The sequence below is a fragment of the Nicotiana attenuata genome, unplaced genomic scaffold (genome assembly GCF_001879085.1).
Source record: "Nicotiana attenuata strain UT unplaced genomic scaffold, NIATTr2, whole genome shotgun sequence".
Lineage (NCBI taxonomy): Eukaryota > Viridiplantae > Streptophyta > Magnoliopsida > Solanales > Solanaceae > Nicotiana > Nicotiana attenuata.
Window position 1 is genome coordinate 63,910 of NW_017671189.1, and position 18,887 is coordinate 82,796.

Consider the following 18,887-nt stretch of genomic DNA (forward strand, 5'->3'; position numbering starts at 1 on the left):
ATAATTTGAAAAATTATCTTTTAAAATTTATATAGAAAATTCTATAAAAAAAAAGGGTAAATGCATGGGTTTGTACAAGATTTTCATCGCCCACTAAAAAGACTAAGCTATGAGTGTTTTCACTTTTTTTGAAAGGGAAAATGCATGTTGGGGTATGGGACTCTGCTTGTTTAGAGAAATTGAAAAGGGATTGGGTAGGAGGGTAAATAGTTTAGGTTGTATAGATAGGAAAAGTAAATCTTTTAAGCTTGGATAGTAAAGGATAAATTATTTAAGTTTAATGGGTATAGAGCGAGATTTTCCGAAGATATTTTTTGAGATGCTCTCTTGAATACAAACGACTTTGCGGGCGACCCGGGGAGTGGATAGGACAATCGGGTTATCGTATCGATCGAAAATTGGGCCTTACGCGTGATGTTGACAAGCCCAAGTATCTTCTTAGCCGTTTTGATGGACATTAAAGGAGTGGGTTCAAAAACGGGTCCCAAATTATCATTTGATTTGTTTCAACTGGACAATTTCGAATGACGCCACGGTAGGCGTCAGCTGAAGCGGCTCAGTCAATTTTTTTCTCTAAGTCCATTGAACGAACCACCACACACCACTCTCCATTCGCGCTCGCTCCGCCGATAACTTGCTTCTCTCTGGCGAACTTCTCCGATCTCTTCTCCGGCCACTCCAAGTTGTAAGTTCCCTTCTTCTCTGACTTTCCCCTTCCCTCTTAGATACTCGTGAGACAAAAACCCTAATTGCTAAAATATTGAATAAGAAATGTGAGTTGGATTGATAGGGATTTGTTTGCTTCAGCTGCATGATGAAACCTCAGCTCCAATTTGTTATAATTCTATGTGATTTTCACTAGCTGATTTGTTTTTGTATTTGCTTCTTATGTGATGATAAATGCACATTTGTTGCTTGTACTGATCTGGCTTTTGGTGTAAAAGACCAACTTTCTCACGAAATAGGGGAAAATATAAATTTTTACATCCTATTTTCACTATTAGTTTGTTGGAGTGAAAGTCGTAAATGTGTAATTGTTTACTAAATCTTTCCAATTATTTAAACGTTGGATTATGATTTCTAATAATTTTAAACTTTTGCTAACTTCCATGGTTTTTTATTATAGAAAATGAATCATTGCTCTTTATTCCTTCTTTACAAAGGCCTGATGTGATATCTAGAATCTAGAATGGGTTTTTTGCTTGCACTGCGTGATGCATGAGTGCGTTGTGCTTGGTGCTGCAAAAAATGGTTTCCTCTACGAAGTCAATTTCCAATATTTGGTTATGTTGAACAATGAAAAATATTTTCTCGAAGGGATCTATCTCCACCAAAAGGGGGATAAGAACTTTGTTCATTTAAATGTCCATACTCTTACTTTCAACTTGTTTAAATCAGCACTTAGAGTCAACCCTTTAATACGAAGAAATAAAACCCAGTACATTATCCTTATAGCCTATGCTACTTGTTGTACGATTACCATTTATCACCTACTTTTATTACCAACCAAACACTATAATTACGTTATACTAAATGAGCATGAAGCGTAGAAATAACCCACAAGTAGCCTCTTCTTACTAGCTACAATTCCTTCTTACTAGCTACAATTCCTTGTTGTGCTTAGAGTAGCCGAACCCCTATGCTCTGTTTTCAGACTGCTTTCCCAACTGAAGCATATTGTTCACCTCCATATTTGATACTACTGTATATTAGGAGACATTTATGATCCTATGTTTATTTGGAGCTAGATATAGGGAACTGGCATCCAGCCATAAATATATCCCATCTGCTTCTGTGACCAGTCCAAGGGCGGCTCAAGCACAGGTGAGGCCTAAAGCCAAAGTTTAAGGCCTATTTTTTTTTTTAAATATTATAATACATATATTTTTTTGAAGTCTACTGTTCTAGCTTTTTGAGATGCAAAGTTATTAAAAAAAAATTATAATCGATTTCGTTCAATAATTTCTTTTTTGATAATATAGCCAACCCATTTAATCTTTCTTGAGACATCGTTGATCTTTGCTAAGATTTTATCAATTTTAAATTTAAAAAGTTGTTTCCGCCGAGGCAACTGTTATAGGAACTGTTAACACTATTTTGAAAGCAATATAAACATTTGGAAAAGAATCAAGCCTTTTTATTTGGTTGAGTATATAGTATCTTCTACTTGTACTGTTTTCCTTGTCAAATTAATTTCGATTCACACATTGGAAAAATATTCATACTACCCATTTTTAAGTAAGTCAAACAGTTACATTATTTACATATCTAAAAGAACTTTTTTTCCTTTTATATAAAAAAATCTACTTTGTAACTAAAAGTATTATACATTTTATTTTATTTACCTATATACCAATTATTTCTAAAAAAGGGGGCCTCCAAATTTGGGGGCCTAAGGCACAAACCTTAGTAGCTAGACCATTAGAGCGGCACTGGACCAGTAAGTTCATCCTTTAATGGCGTGAAATCAAACACTTGTAAGTTGTGAGCCGGTGCCATCGTTAAATTCTACCCTCTGGAGTCCAAATCTCCAAGCTTGTTTAAAAGCTACGTTATCTTTACTCATCCTCAGCTTACAGGTTTCGGTTCTTCCAAACTTTCTCGTTTTGAATCCTTTGTTTTCTCTCATGTCACGGGCCATTAGTTGTGTACCACGAAGTTCTAGAGCAGTATAATTACGATATTGACCTCATGGATCTTGGCCTATGTTCAAAGAGACGATGATTCTAAATCTTGAATACTTCTTTTCTGTTACCTCTGGTCTTTATGGTTCTGCAAAACAATGTAAATTGTTATTTTGATAACTATTATTGGCTAATGATTTCATTAACGAAATCTAATCTGGTCTTTAATCAATCAATGGTGATGTGGTAAAAGTAAAACTATCAAGTGATAAGTAAAGAGATTACTTGCTATTGAATGGGGCTTTTGGAAATCCTCTGATCTTATATTTAGCATACTAGCATTATTGGTTCATATATAGGGTTGTCGACTACAGTCATATTTTCATTGTTTATGCTACTAAGCAGTACTTGATCTTACACTCTTTACAGCCAATTTGAAGTATCTTTGGTATTTGATGTCATCTTTGTTAAAGTACTAGAAATATATGATCTAACTTTTGTTGTCATTTCAATTGTGGTGGCTGCAGTTGTAGACGATGATCATTACTAAGCAGTATCGCTGCATACACTCAGCAAGTTGTAAGTGTACAAAAGGGCATCTTAGCGAAGAAATTATATTTCTGGTTTTTCAGCAGTTGAATTGGAATCCTAAGTCAATTGCAACTTTATCTTGTGTATGCAAATGGTTTGATGACCTTGCCAAGAGAGTGCTCTGGAAGGAGTTTTGTAAGACTAGAGCTCCCAAAATGATGCTTGATTTACAGTCTAGTGGGAGTCATAGTGTTGATGGGAACTGGAGGGCTCTTGGAAAGCTTCTTATTTACTGCTCTGGATGTAATAAAGGTGGCTTATTCAATAGCATCCACATTCCAGGACACTTTGTTTATAGAACTAGGTTCTCTAGGACCTCTGGAAAGAGCTTTCTGTTACCACAATGCAGGACAGATGTTTTGTATGTTTCTGATCCTTGCGAGCATCTTGACCAAGGAGATGAGGGGGATATTGGATTTTTTCGAGGAATATTTAAATCCTTTGCTTCCTCAAAAGTTCGTAAAATGTTGATTAAGAGGGAGGCTCAGCTCCATCCAACAGAAGTGTGCCCTTACTGTAAGGCGAAACTGTGGAGCATGCTGCAAGCAAAAATGATGCCAGCTAGTGCCAGCTGTAGATTGGGTGCTTATGAAGATGCAATTGAGTATTATGTGTGCCTTAACGGGCATGTGCTTGGGATATGTACCCTCTTGCCCTTGTCTGATTCTGAGGAAGCTTCAGATCACAGTGATGCATGAATGCAGGTATTACGTTGTCAAAATTTACATATGTATGCTTGACATAAATATATTGGCAATTTTATTTTAGCACTGGCATGTTGCCAATTTAACATGGCGGAGAGTTCTGCTGTTAACCTTTTATCTATTGAATCATGTTTCTCATTATCTGATTTATTTTTGTGGATCAGATAGGAAAAGATGATAAAAGTCCTTGGATTGTTCTACTGCATCACTGCCTGCAATTGATATATTGCTTTATCCACAGGTGTTAGAGACGGGTTTCCATCGATTTGGGAACTTGGTGGGTGCTGTTCACTGAGAGATCAAGTCGTAGAGCCATTCAGTGGAAGGTCTCTTTCAGTGGACATTCTCCGCAAGTTTGCCACTTCCCAAAATTCTCTGACAAGCGCAGTCCAATAGAAACCTATTCCTGTCCATTGTGTCTCAGTTGTAACAAAGCACCATCAGAATTTCTTTGTATATTTTATGATCTCAAATGTGCATCTTATTTGAGTGACACGTTGGAATCTGTAACATTTCATTGATGTTTGTTGTGAAGCAGTTAAGTTACACCATGTAAATTTTGAAAAATTAAATGCTATTCTGGTGCTGCCGAGTCTTGCCATTCTTTCAGCTTAAGAACAATCCCTCTCCCTCCTCTCTCCCCGGTCCCCGGCCTATGTACCTGTTTTTCTAGCGAAGGTAGAATCTATGCCATCCCCTTCTTGGGGGAAAGAATTAAGTGTAAGAAATGTTGCAACTGCCTCTAGACTTTCTTTTTCGTCACTAATCGGACTTTTTACGGCCATTGAATTGTTATTTTTTCGTGTGCCCTTGGGTTGTAATGATGAGATTGCCTTTATCTTAGTCTGATTCCTTTAGCTAGGAAATAGTTGTACAAAGAAGAGCAACGATATCAGGAGAAAAAGGGGCGAATTATCATTGCAAATTTACAACTACTTTTCCTCTATGATAAAAAGATGTTTGCCTTTGCCACTTGGCGTTTTAATTTGGTTAAAGATGTATATAACTGTAGAGGAACAGATGCGAGATTTGGAGAATACTCTAATAGTAAAGAGTTCAAGTTTGACTTAAAAGACAACTTTTGGTGTTGGAATGAAATAAATTTGAATAATATGCAATAGACTCAGCTAATTCACGTGATTAATCTCAGCTAGTTTAGAATGAAAGTGCATTTAAATAATTGAATGATTGAGTATATATAAGTTGCTTCGGATGTAGCAAGGGAATCATATCCCATAGAGGGAGAGAGACCTGCTATTTTCAAATTGAGACTATTTTGTAAATTATTTTTGGTTGAGTACATAAAAGTGGATATATGTGAAAATCACCCGGGGTTTAGCTGTGGTGAACAAAAGTTGGGGTAGGTGCACAATTAGCCATTCTTATTTTATTCTGAAATTTTGAACTAAAAATCATAACTTCAGGATATTTTAGTCCGAAAACTAAAATGCACTGGCTAATTTCTAAATAGCAGTTTAGAATGTTTAAATTTCACGGTATAGCCAGTTTTCGGACTGGTCAATCAAAAATAGCCAGCGTTTACCAAGTCAATGAAAAATAGCCACCGTTTTGCTGCAATAGAGACCGGTCCAGCATAATATACTGGAGTTCAATGCACTTGTGTATGAACTTCAGCATATTATGCTGGACCGGTGTACTTTGCTGGCTCCAGTATAATATACTGGAGAATGGAGCACTGGTGCTCCAAACTCCAGTATATTATACTGGACCAATATACTTGCTGGAACTCCAGTATATTATGCTGGAGTTCTAGTGTATTTATGCTGGAACTCCATCATATTATGCTGGAGTTCCAGCATACTATCCTGGAACTCCAGTATAATATGCTAGAGTTCAAGTATACTTATGCTGGAACTCCAGCATAATATACTGGTGTATTTTCCGGATTTTGAACAGTGTTTTCGCTCATATTTATCTTTACATAAAAAATGGCTAAATTTCGATTACTTTTGAAATTGGGCTATTTTTGAATGACCAGTTGTAAATTTGGCTATTTTTAAAATTTTCCCGTTTAGAATGGCTTCGCCGTCGCAGACAGAAATGGTTTGGATCTTATCTAAGACCCAATATTTGAGGCCCATTATGCTTGTAGATTTTTGTAAATTCTCTTCTATCCGTTTTTCCTCAAATATCCTAGAGAGCAGTTCGAGTGTTTTACTTGCTCGGCCAACTGTCAGTTTTCCTCTGTTTCTCCATTTGTGTGCTGAAGCAGTCAAGTTACCCTCGAGCTATATCTACTATACCTTCTAAATTTCAGGTAAATTTCAATTCTTTGAGCTCTTTGCAAAACCAAAAGTTACAGTTTTAAGGTTGCGTGGTTCTTGCAGATAACGAATATGACATGCATACTCTCCTCTTTCAATTATCAACCATTTCATTTGCTTAAACTGAATGATAAAGATTGAAACTTTAATTTTGTATTGTGCTTAAACTCTGTTTAATTTCTTCAGGTGGTGGCTCTATTGCTCTAGTCTTGAATTAGGTGAGAAATTCTTGTTTTATGAGTTTCTTGTACCTTGTGCAGCGACTATGGTACATGTGATAAAGAACTTACCTACTTTGGCAGTTTATTTAGATGGAAATGAGAGGAACAATCGATTTTGTTATTCAAGAAGGGCTAAATTAAGATACCCACGTGAGATATTCGCTCTTTATACTGGAAAAGTGAAAGGGTGTTTTAGTTTTAATGGTTCTAATTTAGTGTATGTTTCTGAAAAATGCACTATGTTTGGATTTGCACAGCTAAAGTTGCCAGCAGTTTTATTTAGCTTCAAGGAAGTGAATAACCTGTGCAGCATAGCTCTGAATGTCCCTTATGAACTTGAATCCGTGAGTGATGGAGAGAGTGAGGGTTCCGATGTCCAAAACGGAAATTCAACCAATGATGTATATAATCTGGAATTGTCTCGTAAGGACTGTTTGACGAATTCAAATATTGGAAATCTTGCTACGAACCAACCTTCAAGTTTTCTTGAAGAAACTAAAAATTCGGTTGAGGATGGGATTATGTACTTAGAAGAGACAAATGAGGAGGTATTATCAAAAAGGATCTTGAAGCTCAGCAGGCAAAATAAACCCAAAAGTGCATTGGCGATATACAAGTCGATGACTTTTTCAGGTCTTAAACCTGATTTACATGCATGTAATTCTCTTCTTTCAAGTCTCTTGAGGAATGGAATGCTTGATATTGCTTTAAAGATCTTCAACTCCATGAAGGCTAGTGAGCTAACAACTGGCCACACGTATAGCTTGATTCTGAAGGCAGTTGCTGATGCTGGGGGTTGTGACGCAGCAATGAACATGTTCAGTGAATTGATAAGCAGTAAGAATCTTAGAGAAAAAATTGACATTGTTGTATACAACACGATGATATCCATTTTTGCAAAAGCAAACAGCTGGTATCAGGCACAAAAGATCTGGAACATTTTGACGGATAATGGTCAAGTTGGAACAATAGTCACTTACCGTCTACTAGTTTGCACGTTTGTTCGTTGTGGTCAGAATGAATTAGCTATTGATGCATACAGTGAGATGATTCGAAATGGATTGAGCCCAGAAGGTGATACAATGCATGCTATTATTGGAGCATACAGTAGGGAGGGTAAGTATGACTGTGCATTGAACGTCTTACAATATATGTTGGACAACGAGCTGAAGCCAAATGAAAGAGCATGCAACGCTGTGATCAATTCACTTGGAAAAGCTGGCAAAGTCAAGCTTTCCTTTGAAGTTTATGAGTTGATGAAATCACTAGGTCATGCACCTGATGCGTACACATGGAATTCATTGCTCAATGCCTTAAACAGGGCAAATCGATATTCAGAGGCACTCCAGCTCTTTGAGAGAATCAGGAATCTTCAAAGTGTCATTTTGAATGTGCATATATACAATACTATTTTGACATCGTGCCACAGACTTGGGTTGTGGGACAAAGCTGTACAGATACTGTGGCAGATGGAGGCTTCCGAAATCCCCGTTTCAACTGCATCCTATAATCAAGTAATTGGAGCTTGTGAGGTAGCGAGAAGGCCCAAGGTTGCATTACAAGTTTATTACCGCATGGTTCGCCAAAAACATTCTCCTGACATATTTACTCTATTGTCGTTGATGAGAGTTTGCATCTGGGGTTCTCTCTGGAATGAAGCAGTGGAAATACTAAAAGTAAGTCAGACATTCATTGCATCTACTTGTGATATAACTATTCCTCCCTTCAAATTCCCTTCCATATTGCATATAGATTAAGTTTTTGGGCTCAGAGAATATGCTACAACTGTTGATTTGATTGTTTTTTAGTTTGTTTTGAGAAGGGCGATTATGGATTTGATTGTTCTTTCTCTTTTTTGGGGTAAGAATTTATTTAAGAGTAAACTTGCTGATGCATCATGATTTACATCTTCTTCTAACATAACTGTTCCCTTCTTTAACTTCCCTGTCATATTCCAAATAGATGAAGTTTAGGGGCTCACAGTATATGCTATGACTGTTGTGATTTTTCTTTTTTGGGGTATGATTTTATTTGAGAGTAAACTTGCTGATGCATCATGACTTGTACGGGAATCTGCAATTTGGAATATCAGAAACTCAAACCTATTGGGAAAAAATCACAGGGGGTGTTGATTATTAACTTGACAAATTATTTCTCTGTTCAATTCCTTAAGTCAAAAAAAAATTCTTTGACATTGGATGGAAGTGATTAGAGAGGAAGGAAGCATAGCAACTATCAGACTATCATTATCCAGGACTAAGTTGCTTCAACTCTTATACTTAATATTTTGCAGCTTTCTGAACCAAATGGATCACTTTACAATGCTGCTATTCAGGGGATGTTTTTAACAGGAAAAATTGATTTGGCTAAGAAGCTGTACATGGAAATGCGTGAGCGAGGCCTTCAACCCGATGGCAAGACACGGGCTATGATGCTGCAAAACTTACCAAAGCATTCCATGAGAAATAGAAGGCGTAATGTGCAAAAATATTAATTTTGACATGAATAAGATATAATATTGCTGATCTTATCATATAAAGATTAGCCAGAAGGCAAATAGAGTCAATGAGGTGCAGCAGATGCTACTACCTGAGGTGATACAAAAATAGACATAGCCGCGCAGAAGGGCAACAAGACCTAATGAGGTGCTACTGATCTAATGAATTGGTTCTTCTTACGTCTGCAAACAAATTGTTCTTGCTAAATTTCCTTTTCCAGAAGTGCCAACTGACAGATTTTACTTCAGTCATGTTAGTGTGCGTTGACATTGCACCTTTATGCCTACCGATATCAGAGTACATGTGAAGTAGAGTTAAGGTGGACTCTCCTCGACTTACCAGCTTGCATCTTTAGGCAGAACTAATTTTTCCCCTTCAAGATGAGGAGAACCACTGCCAATCTTTTGTTTAATTGTCTACATGAAAAGTTGTTAAGGTAAGATTTCCTCCTCCTTGCTATTCAAGATATGCTGTTCCCATTAATTATGATTCAGTTGATATTTGAGTTATCTCATACCGTATTGAAATACTAGGAAATTTTCACATCAAGGCAGCTTAGAATCTGGAAAGCAGTTGTCCAAAATCTTCGGTAGATGTTCACCACTGTAGAGCAAATGGTCCTTATTATTGCTTTCATCTCCCAGCTTGTCTACAGTCGATAGGGCACTGGGAGTTTCCGGCTGGTCTTGCTGATTATAATGATGACACTTGGGTTTGGACAACCTTAACCAGAAAGGGGACGGGATCTGGGTGCGTTTGGACAGTCACTTGGAAAGCTTTCAGATGCAGAAATCTACAACCATAAATATTATTAGCCTTGTTGTATGCTGTCTTTTCAAGCACACGGAGGAACAAGATGGTCTTCTGATGTTGACAAGCTTCGCGGAAGCACATTGTCTTCAAGCCTATTTTGCATCTATAGGAAACATTTCAAGGAAAAGCTTTCTGTTACGGTGTAATAACCAAAGCATTGTATGAATGATAATCGGTAATAAGATTTAGCGTGTTAAATAGGATGGCCATGTTCTACCCTGCATAAGGTATACATATAACTCAATGCGGAAATTATATAATATCGCCAACCAAAGGCTGCATAAGATTATGCGAAGATTGTTTTGTATATATAACCAATCAAAGGTTGCAATTACTATTTTTTCCTAATCCCTCCAAGTAAATATTTTATTATTTCTCCTTAACCCTCCGACCAAACAACCTTTGAAGCTATATGCCCAGCTCCCCGAACTGATTAGCTACGATCTTTCCCATTAGAAATGGCACGCGCAAGCAGCTGCATGTTATGATGGTACTGAGAACTGAACCGCAATCGCTAACTCGCTACAGTACAATGTACATGCCTAAAAGATAAGAGTCACATAGGAACTTCCTCATTTGTTAATTCATCTTGAAATTAATACATAAAACCTCCTATTATCTCACTTTTTAAGTCAACCTCCACTCTTTAGCTAAGATTGCACAAAGCACGGGTGAACTGCCCTCAAATTTCATCAAGCTAAGATGTTATATAAAAAGGCAAAAACTCATATTTATTCAAGTATATGTATTAGCTATTCACAGCCGTGAAAGACCTATAACCAAAATCTATAATACAAGAAAGCAGATCATAGTGTGCATCGTCTAGTCTCCACGTGTAAGATTCTTATGCGCAGCCTCATAGTTTCTGAGAGAAAGCTTCTTCGTTCTCTGCTGGAGAATCTGAACCAGATCCTGATCTTCTAAACACTAGCTTCTCCTGAGGAAGTTGTCCATTGGAGAATGCTGTGACCTCAGTGTCTATTAAAACAGTGTCCTCATCCTTGAAATCTCCTCTTAAGATTCCTTTGGCCAATTCATTCTCAATATTCTGCTGGATCACCCGCTTCACTGGCCGTGCTCCATAGTTGGGATCATAACCAAGACTCCCAAGCAGTTGAATAGCAGCATCGCTCACTTGAATCTTCATTTTGCGATCAGCTAATCTTTGCTGTACTCTCTCAAGCTGCAAGAACCCAAAAAACTTGACTCATTAATATCCCACGCAATTCAATCCAACGATTCAGGAACACCATCAATTATGTACTCTACTATGAGATTCAATCATCTTTTTTCAGCATTGGCAAGCCAAGAAAGTATGTGCAAACTAAAGCAAGCATATTTCAAGATTTTAAAGAGTAGGTTACCTGTAATCGCACAATGCTACTGATCTGGTTGCGATCAAGAGGCTGGAATACTATATATTCATCAACCCGATTCATGAATTCAGGACGGAATACTGCACGCGCAGCCTCCATCACCCTTTGCTTTATATTTTGATAAGTTGTTTCCTTCGGCACATCGTCATCATCCGTATTGAGGATATATTGTGAACCAACATTCGATGTCATGATGATAACAGTATTGGTGAAACTCACAGTGCGTCCTTGTGAGTCAGTCACCCTACCATCATCCAAAATTTGGAGGAACACATTAAATACATCTGCATGGGCTTTTTCAATTTCATCAAACAATATGACCGCATATGGTCTCCTGCGAACAATCTCCGTCAACTGCCCTCCTTCCTCATACCCGACATAACCAGGTGGAGCTCCTATCAATCTTGAAACTGCATGCTTCTCCATGTATTCACTCATATCAATGCGCACAAGTGCTTCTTCAGTATTGAACAAATAGTTAGCAAGCGCCTTAGCTAGCTCCGTCTTTCCAACTCCAGTGGGACCCATGAACATAAAGCTGGCAATAGGACGATGAGGATCTGAAAGTCCAGCACGCGAGCGCTGAATTGCCTCTGCTACTGCTCTCACTGCTGGATCTTGACCAACAACACGTTTGTGTAGCTCTTCCTCCAGATGCAGCAGCTTTTCCCGCTCTGACTGTTGTAACTTAGAAACAGGAATTCCAGTCCACTTACTGACAATCTCCGCAATATCATTCCCAGTAACTTCTTCTCTCAGCATCGATTTTCCAGACTTCATATACTCATCTAGCTCTTTTTCTGCAGCAGCAAGTTGACGCTGCAAGGAGTTTAGACTCCCATACTTCAGTTCCGCAGCACGGTTAAGATCATATTCCCGCTCTGCTTGCTGGATCTCAAGATTTACCCTGTCAATCTGTTTTCAAGAAGGTTAATCAAGCACCACCCTGAATCTAAATCATTTACAAACTGCTCGTACAGCTAATTCAATTGATGGGTCAGAATATGAGTGCATTTCCGATCAAGAGCATGATAAGTAAAAGACGCACTTGTTACATAAAGAGACTTCAGTTGCATACCTCTTCCTTAACCGACTGTATGCGAGTCATGACAGTTTTTTCATGCTCCCACTGCTCAGTCAGCTCTGCTTGTTTCTCCTTTAAAAGAGACAATTCAGCCTCAAGGCGGTTTAACCGATCTTTTGATGCTTTATCTGTATCATTAGTTAGAGATAGCCTCTCCATCTCCAACTTTAAAACTGCACGATTGATCTCATCAAGGGCTGTAGGTTTTGAGGTAATCTCCATTTTCAGTTTTGCAGCTGCTTCATCAACTAGATCAATAGCTGCATTTTGAGAACATCAGCATTTTTAGCACCAACAGTAAGACCAAGAAGCACAAGCATATTGGACACCACATTTTTGCAGGTCAATTGCATGCATTTAGTGTATGCTTATTGAGCAAGGAACACTTAGATGATTACCAAACTTCAAGAAAATAAAGCTGCTCAAATTGTTTCTGTTGCTATAGTTTTTTCAAGAGGCTATGTTCAAATGTCGTTAATTGATGTAATAGCTTTATTTATTTTTTATTTGATAAGGGCATTAGCTTTTACTCTTGAAATAAGTGATAATCACTGGTTAGACAGGAAATAGGATTCAAAATCCACAGGCAGGACCAAAACCCATATTGCAAGCTAAACCATGCAAACTCAAAGACGATCTCTTTCTCCTATATTTGAAATCAAAACTACATAATAAAGTTAATGGAGCTTCAATTTTCTAGGTCCCATGCCATAATGAAGTAGTTATACTATTAAAAGGGAATAACAGCTAGCTCTAAAGATAGCAGTTTCTCAGAAGTCGGATCTAGTTCTCACCTTTGTCAGGTAGAAAGCGTCCACTAATATAACGGTCCGAGAGAACTGCAGCATCAACAAGTGCAGTGTCTGAAATGCGGACCCCATGATGCAGCTCATATCTTTCACGCAGTCCACGAAGTATAGAGATGGTATTTTCAACCGTAGGCTGGTCAACATAAACTTGCTGAAAACGACGTTCCAGGGCAGGATCTTTCTCGATATATTTACGGTATTCATCCAAGGTAGTTGCACCAATACATCGTAATTCTCCTCGACCGAGCATCGGTTTCAAGAGATTCCCAGCATCCATTGCACCATTAGTGGCACCTGAAATAACCAAATAACATTGTTTTTCATGTGCCGAACCAAAAATATTTGTTTAGATTTGGATGAGCCCCAAATACAGGACGAAAGATCTCAATTATGTAGCATGATCTATAGGCCATTCGACATGGGCTGAGAGACATTCACGCTCCCACTACCACAACGGAAAAAAGTAATACAAGGACTCAAGGGAAGGAGAAAGACAACAAATATTAACTTCCAATCACATAACATATGTAGTAGCATTTTTTCATCAGCTGATGTTTCCTGAGAACATACCTGCCCCAACAACAGTATGTATCTCATCAATGAAAAGGATGATCTGCCCTTCGGAGTCTGTTACTTCCTTAAGCACAGCCTTTAGTCTGTCTTCAAATTCGCCACGATATTTTGCACCAGCTATCAGCGCACCCATATCAAGAGATATCAACTGCACAGAGGAACCAGATAGGTTAATAAATCAAGATATTTTTCTTTCACGAATTCAGGTGAAAACAAAAGCAGATTTCTTGATCACTAACCCGTCGATTCATTAAAGCTTGAGGTACATCTCCTTGCACAATTCTCTGTGCAAGCCTATCAAACAGGAAGAGAAGAACGTAAGTTATAAGCAATAGCTGCAGTATTCTTGAAAGATATAGCAAATAGAGACCAACGGACCATGTAAATTGGAGTTTTAAATCAGATACTTAGATTCCCTCTTCTATGTATTTAGTATGAAGTATAAACTTACCCTTCAGAGATTGCAGTTTTCCCAACTCCAGGCTCACCAATTAACACTGGGTTATTCTTTGTTCTCCTGGAGAGAATTTGTATGCATCTACGAATCTCATCATCTCTGCCTATAACTGGGTCAAGCTTTCCTGCTCTTGCCATAGCAGTTAGATCTTTTCCATATTTTTCTAGTGCTTCATACTTCCCCTCAGGATCTGCAAGAGTGTGTACACGAGATTTATTGTGGGGAATAGAAATGTGCTGGTAAACTAGGATTGTAGTCAACTAAGAAGCTAAAACCCAGTCAAACCTTCGAATAAACATTCAGGATTACACAAGGAAGCAGCTCCCTGTATCACATAAAAGGGAGAATATCCAAGTATAATGGTCCATGACCGAGTTAACTACATTTTCTCTTACAATTACTGACAAGTTTCGAATACGCAATTAGTTGAAGTTCTCTGCTAATTATGGAATGATCTCATTACCTTGATCAATAACATTTTGGCGTCCCCTTATGGATTGGATGGCATCTTTCAGCGTCTTCTGGGTAATCTGGAAATCAGCAAACAATTGCTTCCCAAATCGTTTATCTTGTGCGAAGCCAAGCACCAAATGCTCAACTGACACAAAGGAATCATTGTACTCTTTCTTGAACTCTCTGGCTCTCTGTATCAGAGCTTCCAAATCCCGGCCTAACATAGAACCAGCTGACTCACCAAGAACCTGGCAAGATTTCATTAGCCAAGAAGAAAGATTCAGCTTGTTATTCTACTTCTATTAGAAAAGATCTCAAAAGACGTGAAGTAATATCTTAAAAGATTTAATTCGGATGATTCAGCATCAATGGAAGTTTGGAACTTCCTCCAATATTTGACCAATGATATGAAAAGCCAGATGGCCGAGCTATCATAGAATCGAAATATTAACTGCATATCACGAAGTAAATGTCCATCTATTCTAGATCCGTCAGATGGGTAAAGCTGTAAAACAGCCAAGCCGAACGGCGTCCTAATTGTACTTGTTTGGGTATGTAAAGGTAGAATTGAGGTTCTAGGTGTTCGAACTTAAGTCACAATAGTTAACAATTCAAAGTATTTAAGAAAATCACGGTCAAAGAAAAACCTCTTTGACAAAAATGCCACATAACATAGAACATAGGAAGTACTTGATGTCATGCCTGATTGTAAACTCATTTATAGCCAGTTAAGCTCACAGCTAAATCACATGCTAAATGGAAACAATCATTTTCCACTGAACCAATTAAGTTGGAGAAAAAATGAGGGCTCTTTTTTGGCTCCCGGAGCTCTCGTCTAGTGGTAAGAGAGTAATGCGTGATGTATTGATTAGATGCACGTCACAGAGTCGGACCCTGCAGCAGAAAGAAGTATGGTATTTAAGTGGAGAAGGGTAGAGGGTTTTTTAACCATGCGCTAATGGCCCTCGAGAATTTCTCGGTTATAAGCTCTCCTAAGCTCGTCTCTTAAATGAGCCAGTGTAAGGTCTCCTAAGCTCATTTCTTTACACAATCGAGATACAAAGAGAGCTCAACTCAGCTAGTCTAACAATTATATAAGCTTTCTTCTCAAGCTTGTCGATTCATGTTAGCTCCAAAAGTAGGCACTGACACATTCAGAATATTTAGGGAGTGATATGGGCATGATAATTAAAAGGCAAAAAAAGGGACGTCCTCCACTAACTTCATTTGATTCTTTCTTTACTTCTCCCTTGAATCCATTCTCTTTAGAATTGACACTAATTAGAATAATAATGTGCTCCATGCTGAATTGAGTTGGGAAAGAATTTTATGTGCGCAAAGTAAACCTTAACAAAATTTTTACCATAAAAACCTAGCATGCTTGAAAACGGGCATGTAGGAACTAGAAAGTTCTCAGTCTATTTAAGATAGAGTGACAACTATTAACATGACAATGGCAGCTTGTAAGAGCGATACGCTGAGCTAAACTCTACATGGATGGCAAGTGAAGAAGATGCAACGCAACAGATTCGACACATTTCCACTTCAATTCTGAAAAGACTAATTGTTAATGATACTTGTACATTAAACATTTCTAAGCAGGAGTACTTTACATGGCATATGATTAGCAGAAGATTGAGTTGATTCAGAGCATACCTTCGGTTGGCGTTGAATAAATCTGTCGGTAGCCTCTAAAAGCCGGGTATTATCTACACCTGCCTTGGAGAATATACGACGAGCCAGTCCATTCTTCTGCTCCAACAGTGCCTTCATCAAGTGCTCAGTCTCTACTATTTGATGCTTGTTCTCTTTTGCTATTTCTGGCGATGAAACAATTGCTTGCCATGCCATTTCCGTAAATTCTTGCTGAGTAATCTGCCATTACGTAACCAATTAATTCGATAGAGTCCAGAATAATACTCAATCAATTACTCCTCAATTCAAATCAGTCAAGGTCAGCTATGTAATCCTCCATAACATTCCGCTTTATTTAGGTCCATTCCATTCCAAATCAAATAATTGCCTGTCTCAATTAAGGGTTCTGTAAATAGCCTTACATAGTTTAATCTCAACTGACTGGTATTGCTATATGAATCCTTTGCTTACGGCTCATTCATTCCAAGACATTTTAGGGGGAATTGGTCTATATGGCTATATGGGTATGTCGCACACATTTTCCAAACAAGTTTCTCACTCTTCAATCCCAAGAGGCCCAAACACACAACACACAGACGCAGAGTCTCCCAGATAGAAAAAAGAGCAAACGCAGACTGCTCACTTTCACATAAATTTAGCTCAAAACTCTAAACATATAGCTCATACCATAAGTACCACTTTTTTTTCACACTTTGACATTACTTTGTAATAAAACAATTAGTAGTTTTTAATCATCGAGGTAAAATTCAAAATAGAACTAGAAGTAAAAATGCACAAGTACAGGAATAAGTTGGTTACCTTTCCACCCGAAGCATCACAACGTACGGTAAACCTGGAGCTTCTGGACAGCTTCTCAGTTTTTCTAGTGAAGAGCACATCTTTTCTCTTCAATTTCAACGAATTAAACTGCTTGAGAACTCGAGATTTGCCACAGAAGTTCACCGACGGAGAAGAAAATAGAGTTAATCGGCTTGAAGAATTGGAAGAAGAAGGAACGCAAAGTTGAACGCCGGAAATTGACGTCACTGTTGACATTATCGTTCAATTCCGGTAAACAAAATCTGTTGCACCGGTGATTTTATTCACTCAACGTAACGAGAAGTCGAGAAGTTTGCAGTGGATAGGGGGAGTTTATGGTAATTAAGGAAAAAGTGAGGGACTTTGCGTGAGAATATAATAAAGTGGAGCCGCGGTAGGGAGCCGATGTGGAGTGTTCTCGTAGGTTCCAGCAACAAAATTATAAAAGGGAAGTATGTGGAGAGGACTGAAGTTTTGAAGCTAGAGCGTTCAGGAACGTGAGAGAAAGCGCGTCAGTTATGTTCATACACCTGGCACATTTGATGGTAATCTCTGGGGCCCACGGGGAACATGTAGGATCCTGTCACCAGCTTCTCCATTCAACTACACTGTTCTAGTCTACCCATTTTTATTTATGAAAAAAAGAAAAAAGTGTACCAATTTCTAATTTTATAAGAAATAAACAACGTGGCATTCCTTTTGAGACAAGATTTAAATAATTTCTGAAAAAAGATTTTTCTTGGAGAAATTATTTTGTGAAAGAAATATTAACCGTGTAGCAGCTATTGTGATCTAGAGTTTAAGACAATTCTCCATCCTAAGTAAAAAAGCTCTAACCCAACAAGTTCTTTTTTTAAAAAGAAAGTTTTTTCAGAAGAATTCTCCCCAGTCCAAACACTCTATTAAGAAATGGGGTAAAATTGGAACTAATTAAAGTTAATGGCTGTGGAGAAAAAGAAAAACTTCAGACCGGCTCTGTGAGGAAGAGGAAGGATGAATGTTTACACCAACTTAATAAATACATGACACGTATCTTTAAATTCAATTGTTATTATTAAATATTAGTTCATAACTTAATCATGATAATTTAGTATAGTTTTTACAAGAGAGAAGCTACATGTACTTAGGATATTTCTAGAGATTTATTAATAAAACTTTTTCAAATTTTGATTTCATAAAGAAAGAAGTTATCGAATGGATGAGTAAACGTTAACAAAAAATTCCAAGAATAATCGGGTAGTTACTCCAAGAATAATGGAGTAGTTTAATTGCGAATCGAATTTTAACTATAACTACACTCTATTCGTTTAGACCTTTCTTACCTGTCCAAAATTGCAATATTCTTGCATGATGATGTACGTATACATAGCAAAAATGTAGTAAGTCCAAAGTTTGGTTCATTTTCTGAACGAAGAGTAGTCAACTCTAGACTTCAAAAACACAACCATAACCAGCGACAGATCAAGAACATGAGCAGGTTCAACAAATTCACTAATATTGCTTTCAGCTTCGATCCATAAGTACATATGTCAAAACCAAAATTTATGCTAATATATATATATATATATATATATATATATATATATATATATATATATATATATATATATATACACGTTAGATTAAACTCATTCTGAACTCGCTATTATAAGTCCTAGATTTGCTGGACCATAACAGTGCCAGAAGCATATGTAAGGACACTACTCAATATGTCTTCTCGTTTGGTACATGGGATAAGAATGATAATCCCGGAATAAAATGTAAGATTAACTTTATCCAATGTTTAGGTTGGTGTATTAACTAATCCCGGGATAACTTTTACACAAACGATGGGATTAGTTATCCCACATAGAAGGTGGAATAACTAATCCCTTGGGATATCCGATCCCATAGGATATCCCACCATTGTACCAAATGACCCCTTATATCTCAATAAGCTGATCAT

General features: G+C 37.7%; 3 protein-coding genes across 7 annotated transcripts; 2 read left to right on the forward strand and 1 right to left on the reverse strand.

Moving 5' to 3' along the window:
• Positions 1-483: 483 nt before the first annotated feature.
• Positions 484-4,658, forward strand: LOC109206541 (EID1-like F-box protein 2). 3 transcript variants are annotated; one of them, XM_019369368.1, is made up of 4 exons: positions 484-685; positions 1,749-1,824; positions 3,152-3,919; positions 4,161-4,658. In XM_019369368.1, the coding sequence occupies exon 3, from the start codon at positions 3,161-3,163 to the stop codon at positions 3,911-3,913; it is 753 nt and encodes a 250-aa protein (XP_019224913.1). In that variant the 5' UTR covers positions 484-685; positions 1,749-1,824; positions 3,152-3,160; the 3' UTR covers positions 3,914-3,919; positions 4,161-4,658. The 3 variants fall into 3 exon arrangements, with proteins under 3 accessions (XP_019224913.1, XP_019224912.1, XP_019224914.1); XM_019369367.1 differs by lacking the exon at positions 1,749-1,824; XM_019369369.1 differs by lacking the exon at positions 1,749-1,824 and having other exon boundaries at positions 4,084-4,174.
• A 1,431-nt stretch (positions 4,659-6,089) lies between these two features.
• Positions 6,090-9,934, forward strand: LOC109206538 (pentatricopeptide repeat-containing protein At3g29290). 3 transcript variants are annotated; one of them, XM_019369364.1, is made up of 4 exons: positions 6,090-6,197; positions 6,391-8,101; positions 8,719-9,359; positions 9,457-9,934. In XM_019369364.1, exons 2-3 carry the CDS (start codon positions 6,470-6,472, stop codon positions 8,917-8,919), a joined length of 1,833 nt encoding a protein of 610 aa, XP_019224909.1. In that variant the 5' UTR covers positions 6,090-6,197; positions 6,391-6,469; the 3' UTR covers positions 8,920-9,359; positions 9,457-9,934. The 3 variants fall into 3 exon arrangements, with proteins under 3 accessions (XP_019224909.1, XP_019224910.1, XP_019224911.1); XM_019369365.1 differs by having other exon boundaries at positions 8,761-9,359; XM_019369366.1 differs by having other exon boundaries at positions 8,777-9,359.
• Positions 9,935-10,292: 358 nt separating this feature from the next.
• On the reverse strand, positions 10,293-17,379 carry LOC109206537 (chaperone protein ClpB3, chloroplastic). The gene is made up of 10 exons (XM_019369363.1): positions 16,943-17,379; positions 16,145-16,363; positions 14,499-14,736; positions 14,030-14,225; positions 13,818-13,872; positions 13,576-13,726; positions 12,991-13,299; positions 12,191-12,456; positions 11,101-12,027; positions 10,293-10,919 (listed from the first exon to the last, which is right to left on the reverse strand). Exons 1-10 carry the CDS (start codon positions 17,177-17,179, stop codon positions 10,593-10,595), a joined length of 2,925 nt encoding a protein of 974 aa, XP_019224908.1. The 5' UTR covers positions 17,180-17,379; the 3' UTR covers positions 10,293-10,592.
• Between the last annotated feature and the right edge of the window lie 1,508 nt (positions 17,380-18,887).